The sequence below is a fragment of the Anneissia japonica genome, unplaced genomic scaffold, assembly GCF_011630105.1.
Source record: "Anneissia japonica isolate Jap-2015-1 unplaced genomic scaffold, ASM1163010v1 scaffold2692_len624387_cov171, whole genome shotgun sequence".
Classification (NCBI taxonomy): Eukaryota; Metazoa; Echinodermata; class Crinoidea; order Comatulida; family Comatulidae; genus Anneissia; species Anneissia japonica.
Window position 1 is genome coordinate 596,813 of NW_022742695.1, and position 10,669 is coordinate 607,481.

Sequence of the window (10,669 nt, forward strand, 5' to 3'; positions counted from 1 at the left end):
ATTGGGGCCATTTTTACCTACCTGTCATATGGGGCCATTTTTACCGGGGCCATTTTTTCCAGGGCCATTATTTCCGGGGCCATTTTTTCCGGGGCCATTTTTTCCGGGGCCATTCTTACCGTACACCGGTAAAGTCCATTGGTCATTCACATTAAGTACTGTTGACTAAATATACCACACAAATTAAGTCACATACTATAGCTAGATATAGTAGAAAAGGTCAAGGCTCACCTCCATACCAAAAAAGAGACAAAATTACATTACATTACATTAGTACAGTATTAGTATTAGTATAGGCTTCCGGAGAGAGCGCTTGTGTACTGCTTGACATGTTCATGTTTCTTTTACTACTTCTATCTCATCCAACATTTTTTGGGGGCTTCAAAAGGTTTTAGGTGACACCCGACCATGTGCACTTTGCTCTTGTTGGAGACATTGAACTACCATGAAGCAAATCCTTCCACCACCCCTCATACTTAGTAGGCCCTAACCTACTAGCTTTGTGGACGACCTAGCCTAGCTACACCAGCTATGGCTCTACGAGTCGATGACGTACAGTACCGTACGACTGTCCAGTGGGCCAATGACAGATACCAGCACAGGCTTACCTGTACTGAAGTAATGTAAACTGATACACAACAGAAAAAACAGACCCAAAATGAATTGTCAAAACAAATTTTCATCTACCGTAATTATACTATTACAGTACTACTATTAGTAACACATTATAATCAGTACATTTGTGGATATTGTTGTTCATCCAGGTAAGTATAGTATTAATACAAGGAATTAAATAAATCGTTAAGTCCAGTAGAAAAGTAGAAACGATTTATCTAATTTCTTGTATTAATATTAAAATCAGTAGATCTAACTAGGCCTACAATTATCAAATTTAGTGAAATCAACTAGCTAGGCCTACTGAACCTACGTCATAGAACTTACACTTGACATCGCAGAATAAAAAATCTAGTTGAATAGTTTTGTTGGTTTGTCATACGGTAGAATCGGCTGTCACTCGTAACCTTGTATTATATGATCAGACGTGGTCGAGAAATTAATCCAGAACGTTGATTGGTTGTTGGCTCTGATCAAAGACTTACGATAGTTAACATCACTTGCATTGGAAAAGCATTTTGATGACATATGGCAACTTTGTGCTAGCGCAGTACTCACAATAACTGTGGTATTCCCATATATAGTCATGAAGTGATATGCCTGTATGGTCACGATGTGATGTCATCATTACCATATTTTAGGCATGTACTTGTTTTTGTCAAATAAAATTTGGACAGGGCTCTATTTTCAAGGGAATAGTAGATTGAGAAAATATATTTCTTTCCTATTAGCAGACGTAATCCATTTGTAGACCTTAAATTTGGACTGAAATTATTTTGAGGACGCACATTTAAAAAGCTGTATCAGTTAAAACAGTTTTTAAAACTTTATTCATACATTAACAATTTAATTATTTTAATTAAATGCTTTTTTTTTTTTTTTATAGATTTTAACACTGAAAATTAATCTTAAACCTACATTATAGAGTAGAACCCCTACAGGAGACACCTTTTAGTCCAAAAAGTGTACCTTTGTAGTATTGTTAAAAGATATATTTCTCTCACTTTCCTGCCAAAAAAAGTGTTCTATTTATAGGAAACACGTTATATTTTCATTGCGGATTTTTTGGGCTCAGTACAGACTCTAAACGTATGCATTTTTTGTTAGTTTTAAGACGTATGCGGATTTTATAAGTCCGCAATGACGATATAACGTGTTAGGAGACAAAGGAGGTATTCTACTGTATTCTACTATACATCAAATAATTTTATATTCTGTAAGTCAATTTTTTTTTTTTTAATGGTGTCTTACATGCTCATCACTACACTCTAACCTGATTGAAGGCACAGGTAAGTTATATTAAAGGCAAATTAACTTTCATTTATTTATTTATTTAACTTTCTTTATACTGGATAGCAAGTTCAATACAAAGGCACTGGTTTCCGTTGTGGTCCAGTTAAAAACATAACGATACAAAATAGATTGGAAAATTAAACAAAAGGACCCTTACAAACAATAGAGGAGAGACCAAAGAGCATTTCTACAGTTATATAAATTAAAATTTTAGAAATCCCTAATTATGTCACTAGGTAGTTGGTTTCAGTTCATGGATGTCTGATATTAAATGTCCATTTCCTGTGCATACCTTATTACTTTATAATTTAAGTTAATTCCTTTACATATTTTATTATTTATGTTAATTCCCTTCCAGATGTAATGCCTTACTATGTGTAATGTATGCGGATGACACCACTATTCTTTGTAACTCTTATGACCCACTCACTCTTCAATCTTAAATTAGATTCTTATAAAATCCGCATACGCTATAAAACTAAAAGAAAATGCATACTTTTGGAGTCCGTACTGAGCCCAAAAAATCCGCAATGAAAATATAACGTGTTTATTAAGACTTCTGTTAATTATATATTAAGTACTCCTGGCTGGGGAAGACTCAATGCTAGTTGGGATGAAAAATTACATATGATTTTCAAATGATTAAAAGGTTACCCTCCTCAATATCTAACATCAAATTTTATCTTTAACAATAGTACCCGTACTAAAGGAACATGTAGCCAACGTCATCTCAACTCAAGGAAAACAGACTTTTCTTTACCGGGCAACAAGAATGTGGAATGAACTTCCTAATAAATTAAAAGTTAACTTTCAAATATGTTGTTACATTCATTCCAAAACATAAATGTACAGTATTTCATTGCTCTTCTCTTGCTTGGTTTTAACTTTTTGTGTTTTTATATTGTGTATATGTTTTTGTCTTCTTGGATAAGAACTCTAAACTGTAGGTCCAGTGTACACAATTGGCTCGTGTGCACTTTAAAGAACCCAGTACATCATTCAAGAAGAGTAGGGGGTTACCCTGATGTACTGGTCCATTTCCAGTCCCCTGACCAGCCACAGAAGGAGCGTTTAAATCGTGGCCCATGTCAGGTATCCATCCTACCGGCAAATCCTACTTCCACACTATGTAAGCTAGATCATACACACTAGTTACGTAGGGACTTGATAAGAAGAAAATATATTTTTGTTATGTTAAACTGTACCACTTTTGAAAATCAGTGTAATCAGAGAAAGTTTGTTTGTTTTAGGTTTAAAAGAATACAATATAGAGTAAACCCCTGTAGGAGACACCTTTGGGACCAAACAAGTGTACCCTAATATGGGTATTTCCTGTAGTGTATATATTTCTTCCACTTTTCAGCCAATGAAGTTTCTCCTAGTAAGGGTGTCCCTAAGCAGGGTTCTACTATATCTTTGATACATCAAATAATTATATTTATATATGAATATTTCTTTTTGTTTTATAGTGTCTTACATGGGTCATCACTACGCTCTAACCTGATTTGAGGTACAGGTAAGTTATTAAGGAATTTTTTTTTTTTTACAGTAAGAAATATTAACATGGCATCATTCATTTGCTACTGCAGGAAACAAAGTTCCCCAAGGACAAAAGTAATGTGATTGTCTTAGCCTTCCTTTCTTTTGTTGTTTTTTTTTTTTTAGTAATTGTCTATTGATGGCTCAATACCTTACCACAACACTAGTACTTTGAAAAAAAAAAGAATTTTTTGTTTAATTTCATTTATTAAGCACTATTCACATAGCACTTTAACATCACAACAAGCAAAATAGCAAATCACCGAATGAACAAACAAAAGCACATCATAATGTGAAAAGTAGTATTATAAAATGGAAAACAGCCACGTTATTCTGCGGTAAAATCCAGTGATGTTGCATTTGTAAGTGATTTTTCAATTTGTTTTTAAATGAATCAAGATTAGGTCGAAGACAGATGACCAGGGGAAAATCATTCCATAATTTTGGTCCAAATTTGTGGAATTTGAAGTAATGTAACATTCCTAGAGGATCTGAGACCAATCCTACCAGGCTCATAATCTAATTTAGAACTTCCTTTACCTTTGCGCCCCCCTCCCCACCAGTTCCCCCATTCCAAGACTTCTAGATCTGTTACAAGACTACACTACACCTTAGGGTCCAAGAAAAGTGTCCCTTTAATACCTTCAGCATAAACCATATTTAGTATTTTTATATGGGGGTTGGCTGTAGTGTTAAAATATATTTCAATTGTTTTGTGGCTGAAAAAGTGTCCTCTTCATAGGGGTGTTCCAAAGGACAGGTTCTACTGTATTAATATTTTGTTTACATTTAGACAAACAAAGTAAAAACAAACATCATTTGAAAAAAAATAATCAATTCAATTCAATTCAATTTCAATTTTATTCAAAAACTTCAGAAACAGTGAGAAAAGAAAAATTCACCTGATATTAACACATTACTAAACTCATTAACATACATATGGAATCCAAATACTGTGCTAAGGTTCAATCAAATGTGGCAAAGACAAGCCAAACCAGTCACTGGTCGCAAAAAATCGAGTTTTTAGTTATTAGTACGTCAGACATGGTTAAAGAAATTAGAGCTATAAAATGGTAAAAGAATCATTTGAATCCGACATTGTCTTTGCCACAAATAGAAAAACATTTTTTATGTTTTATGTGTCATGGGTTGACTCAGTAAAGAATAAACTTAGATTTGAATGTTGTAGAACACTTAATATGCAACTGCACTTTATTTCTGACAATCAAACGGAAATAATAAACCAAGAGAATACAAAAACAAAAGAAACTCCTGTAACAACAGAGAAAAATGAGAACTTTAAACATCGCATTACAAGAATTACTAAAATTCAGTATTAAACTCAATAAACTCAAGCATCGATATTAGTCATCTTATTCAGACATGGTTTATAATCTTTGTTACAAATTATGATGACTTAAACAGTACAATCTTACTTAAGAGCATTGCTAGCAAGAAAACAAAATTAATATGGCGACTCTTCATAAACTAGCACTATCTCTAATTTAAAGATAGTATTCAACTTGTCATCATATTATAAATATATTGTACTGTATCACAGATTCTATTCCATCTTAACTTTTTTCTCTAGATAACATATAGAAAATCAATCGTTCATAACATTATATACAGTAGTTAACTAATGTTAGATCTCTAATATCCCAAGTAATAATTATAGTACAGTATTATAAAAAGGCATGAATTTGTAAGTATTATAGGTAGTACAGCATTAAATATAGTTTATCAATCAAATGTAACAATCAATATACCTGCGAAGCCCGCATAACTCAGTAGCTGGCTTCATCCACAATCTCATATATATTTACTCAGCCTCATTTTTTGTGGTCTTCGTCAGTACATATTTGACAAATTGGAGTTTTACAAACATTGCAATAAAATTCCAACTCTTTTTTATGTAGTGAACACATTGGTTCATGCCAGTTAGCTATCTTGGTGTACTGAAAAAATAAACATCATACTGTTACCCATATAATAACAATTATTTAATTAGTTGTTCTTATTATTCTATTGTTTTTTTAAGTTGTCAGGCCTTGCCTTTGTTGCATTTCCTCCATCTTTATTTGTTGTTTTATTGATGATGGAAAATAAAGATTGATTGATTGATATAATCTAAGCCTGCTTTTTAAAGGCTCAAGTTTGAAGCAGGAGGCAACCTAGTTCTTGAAAGTTTGGGATGCTTGTGTAATATTAGAAATGGATGGTTTGACATGGCCAGTCACAGTGGATCTTGATGTTGAATGTAGGTAAGAATGGCCCCGGAAAAAATGGCCCAGGAAATAATGGCCCCGGAAAAAATGGCCCCGGAAAAAATGGCCCCGGTAAAAATGGCCCTAAATGACAGTAGGTAAAAATGGCCCCAATGGAAAAATTTAGTAATAGAAATGGTATTTTTTTTTAATCTTTAAATATTTAAATACTGAAAATGGCAAGAATTGAATAAATAAATAAAAAATGGGCCCCAATTAGAAAATTCAATAAAACAAATAATTTTTAAATGCTGTAAACTACCCTATCAAAATAAACCATATGCATATTGGAAAACTACTTAGTTTAGCTCCTGTCTCAAGGAGTACCCTGCTGATTGATTAATTAATAGATCTTTTTTGTATGAGAGAAATTCACTTCTGTATACAGGTAAATGAAAATAACTTTACATGAAATGAAATAACTTTACATGTTATAAACAATGCAAATAAACAGTTCAGTTAAAGTATATGTGCATTTGAATCACAAGTTCATGTATGGCAAAAGGGAGAGGCCTACTTTCTCACAAACCATCAATATGTTCTTTCTAGGGTTACTTCAAAGAAGTATTCTTAAATATTTATTTTAGTAACTGAATAATTACGAATACAAAAATATAAGCAATTAATTTAGTTTGTGCGCATACAAAATTGCGTACTTATTTGTTTATTCCCCAACTAAATCCAAGTTCCTACTACTGGGTCAGAAACTATTGGTCGCCACAATTTAACTGAGATATAAGTCAGTACTCTATTTTTGTAAATATAGCAATTATGCTAAGAATTAAAATGGAGTGTAATTGTGAGGGTAAGGTAATTATGGTATGGTTAAATGGTATTTGGTAAATCCCACAAACCTTCCAAAAACACACTGTAGAAAACCAAACAATTAAATTGTGATTGACTCATGTGGTATATCAAAAATTAAATACATTCATAAGACCCTATTTTTTTTGTTAAAATGTTGACTTTTTTATAAAAAATACTTGCAAATATACCATAAACCTCCAAACATGCTGCGAACCTTATTCAAACCCTGTTAATATGATTGTAGGACTCTTAAAAATAATTGACGTTCATATCAATCCATTGTTTGTGGGGGTTTACTAGTACCCACAAACAATGGATTGTTTGTGGGGGTTTACTAATACCCAGACTGAATTTCTGAAAAATTGTGATTTTGCTTCCGTGAAACAATATTGTTTTATAATAATTAATGTAATAATAATAATAATAATAATAATAATAATAATAATAAGTAATAATAATAGTAATAATAATAGTAATAATAATAGTAATAATAATAGTAATAATAATAATAAATAATAATAATTATCATTATAATAATTTTATTCTATTGCTATTATTATTAAGTTGTTAATAATCATTATTAGTATTATTATAATTATTATTTTTTTAATTTACTAAGATGTTACTATTATTTAACTGCAAAAAAGGAAATCTAAATGGCAATTTAATTGATGTTTTATTTTAAAAAAAAATATTATTATTAATTTTTATTAAGTTATTTTTATTTTTTTAAGTGCAAAAAAGCAAAATAGAAATGGCAATTTACTTGATAAAAAAATGAATGAGAGCAGCACTTTTAAGACTAATAGAATAAAATTTATTCTCGAGCTTTCATCCACACAGTGCAATTTTATTTCTTGGTTTTTATAAATACTGTAGTTTATAGATTTGATATATTATTTATATTATTTATTTCACATCTGATTAGATGCGATTGCTTTCTCTTATGTATTGACTTTAACATGTTTTATGCTATTTCCCACAGTTTCTTATCATGGGTCTTTTGTTTTTTTAATTTTGTTTTGTTTATGATAGATTATTTCTGGCAGACTAGCCATAGTGCTTTATCCAACACATTTGCATACTCTGTTGTTATAGGACCTCCCCTATTATCTCTATTGTATATTATAGCTGTTTTTTATCTCATTTATACAGTCTCCTGAAGAAGTCCACTGTGTGGATGAAAGCTTGAGAACAAATTTTATTCTGTTAGTCTTAAAAATGCTGCTCTCATATATTATATTTATTTATTTTATCTTGTTGTACATAAGACTAACGCGGCTACTCTTTTTATTCATCATGAATTTACTTGATGTTAGTTTTTGAATTATTGAATTATTTCAGTTCAAAAATGCAAAAAAAAAGCAGTTTTTATACAGAATTTTAATATTGGGGGCCATTTTTACCTACTTGTCATTAGGGGCCATTTTTACCGGGGCCATTTTTCCGGGGCCATTTTTTCTGGGGCAATTATTTCCTGGGCCATTTTTTCCGGGGCCATTCTTACCGTACACCCTTGATGTTATATGCAGATACTGTAGCCCTACTAAAGATGGAAATTTGTTGTCATTGTGCTTTTTAAAGGCTTGCTGGCACAAGTTCGTATGATTTGTGTTCTGCATTCTATACTGTTAGATATTATAGTATTGATTATTTGATTGTTTAAACTATGCCAAAGAATGGTGTATGAATCTAAATTGTCACTTTGGCAGTAGTTACTATTATCATTACTCTCATGCTTGGCCAATTTTATGCCTACTATAATATAGTAGTTTGTTTTGCGTGTCTAGTTTGATTTTAGGAAATTCTTAAGCATGGAAATAAAAACCATAGGTTACTCCCTTTTTAATGAGAACACATCCTTTTATAAGCACACTAAGGTTGAAATCAATTTATTTTGAGAGAATCTGGGTGAGTTCCCATTCCTAGGAATCCTCCTAGACTATTAATTAGGTAATGTTTTGTCGAGTATTTACATAGGTATTATCACTATGCAATTTAAAATAGATAAAATGTAGTTGACAAAATACAAAGCATACATTCAGTTATTAGACACTTGCACATGACTGGAGCCAATTTTTTCAATAATTGATGAAACGCAGTGTGCTTGAATTTACTTCTGCTAATGCAAGCCTTCGAGGGAATTGAGAGACAATTGAAAATGCAAAATAATATCTTTTTTCCTTCTCATTCTCCTGAATCAGTCTAAGGAACTTTCCACAGCTGTTAAATAGCTGTACTTTTCCCATACTTGCTACAATAATGTTGTCCTCGTAATCAACACAGACTCGTGTTGGATTATTCACCATACCATTTTTATCCCCTCCACCAATAATAACCTTAATAAATTGACCATCAGAACCAAATAATTGCAATCTGTGATTATTAGTGTCAGCTACAATGAGATTTCCCTTTTTTGTGACTGCAACATCAGAAGGTCCATTCATTTGTCCTTCAAGACCACCTTTAGATCCAATGACCATCTCATTGTGATTGTACTCCATGTCGTATACCTTCACACAATGCACAGCTTGATCAGCAACATACACTAAGTTTAAGTCTTCATTCACATCAATACCAGATATTAAACAACTCTGGGTTGCAGTGCGTTTGGATTTTGTCGTACTACAAATGCTTTTGGATTTGATAACTCTACCATCTTTTTCACAAAATGTTATGTTGCTATTACCCCAGTCACAGAATATCAGGTTTTTGTTTTTTAATTCGCATATTCTTTGAACCTTTGATGTCTTTGGTAATGTTATTTTACTTATAAGAGCTCCTGACATTTTAAACTTAAATACTTCATATGTGTTACAAGCAACTAAAAAACAACCATTTCTAGATATCAAGACATCTTGGATACCTCTATCATTTTCAATGTCGTGTGTATATTTCATTGCACCTGTCAATTGACCAACATTTTCAATACATCGTACAATTCCGGCAGGTTCTACGATGATATTAATTGGTGATCCTTTTATTGAAGAATTATGAAACTTAACATCCAATGTAAAATTTTTACTTGAGAAACCTTCAACAATATATTTTCCATTAGATTTAACAATATTAACTGTTGGGCAGTTATCTTTTGTTGAGGAATATTGTCTTTCCCCTTTTGATATTGCCAGATCCTTTATATCTATTTCACATTTATATAGTTGAGTAATTTCAACACGAAAATGTTGATAACTTGTCACTATCAATGGATTTTTTGTTTCAATTTTAAAGATATTTTCATTTGGCTTTTCACTAACACTGCCTATTTCCTGTTTGTCTAGGTAATCCAGAATGATACATTTTTTACCAAAGAAGTAAACCTTTCCATCTTTAGGTTTTTTTTGTGGTAGGACAGCAATCTTGTCTTGAAGTTTTGTAATTGCCTCTTGACATGTTTTGAGGGCTGTTGCTTCTCCACCTTTCAATAGCTCTCTGATGTAAACTTGCTTTCCTTCAACATCTGATACCATTGATTTGAGTTCATCAATTTGAGAGTTACTTTTTTCTTTCTTTGTCTCATATATATTTTCCAACTTTCTTTCTAATGTCGTTGCTTTTGCTCTGACTAATTTTACAATTTCTTCCACAGTGTTGTTGATGTCTTTCATAATATCATTTCTGCTGTCACTAAGCTCATTGGCATTAACAGTACATTTGTCTATTGCATCTTCTGCCTGTTGCTTGTAATAATTAGCCCGAACCATTAAAGTATTTGCTGTTAATTGTAAATCATTGAATGCTTCAGATACTTTGATTGACTTATGCTGTCCTTTTTTTTCACTGTGATTTGTACTAGCACACTTTTGGCAAATTGGAGTTTTGCAATCTGTGCAATAAAATTCCAACTTTTTCTCATGCAGTCGGCATGAAGGCTTTTCCATTGCTTCTGCAGATGGTGGCCAGTTAGCATTGATTGGCTGTATTGTGTGGTTTTTACGTGCAAGAAATTTTTCATGAGTATTTTTGCAAGAAGTACACAAATACTGACTACAATCCTGACAGTAGAGGTCTGCTGTGTATTTACAACAACAACACTCAATGCTATCATTACCTCGACCCACACTTTCTGCTGTTACCACTTCAGTTGTATTTGGTGAGAGTTCTTGAAGCCCACCCTCAGGACCAGAATGCGTTTCAGTCATATTGTA

The 10,669-nt window shown here is 32.1% G+C and overlaps 2 protein-coding genes across 2 annotated transcripts in view; one reads left to right on the forward strand and one right to left on the reverse strand.

Moving 5' to 3' along the window:
- Positions 1-3,372: 3,372 nt before the first annotated feature.
- Positions 3,373-10,669, forward strand: part of LOC117119224 (spermatogenesis-associated protein 20-like) — a gene marked incomplete at its 3' end in the record, with an annotated part of 30,943 nt that continues 23,646 nt past the window's right edge. The window contains exon 1 of the mRNA XM_033264031.1: positions 3,373-3,424. The remainder of the gene's footprint in view (positions 3,425-10,669) is intronic.
- Positions 8,603-10,663, reverse strand: LOC117119222 (E3 ubiquitin-protein ligase TRIM71-like). The gene has a single exon (XM_033264029.1). The coding sequence runs from the start codon at positions 10,661-10,663 to the stop codon at positions 8,603-8,605; it is 2,061 nt and encodes a 686-aa protein (XP_033119920.1).

What these genes read in the sequence shown, in the direction of transcription:
- LOC117119222 (XM_033264029.1), bottom strand. Translation starts at nt 10,663, where the DNA reads ATGACTGAAACGCATTCTGGTCCTGAGGGTGGGCTTCAAGAACTCTCA.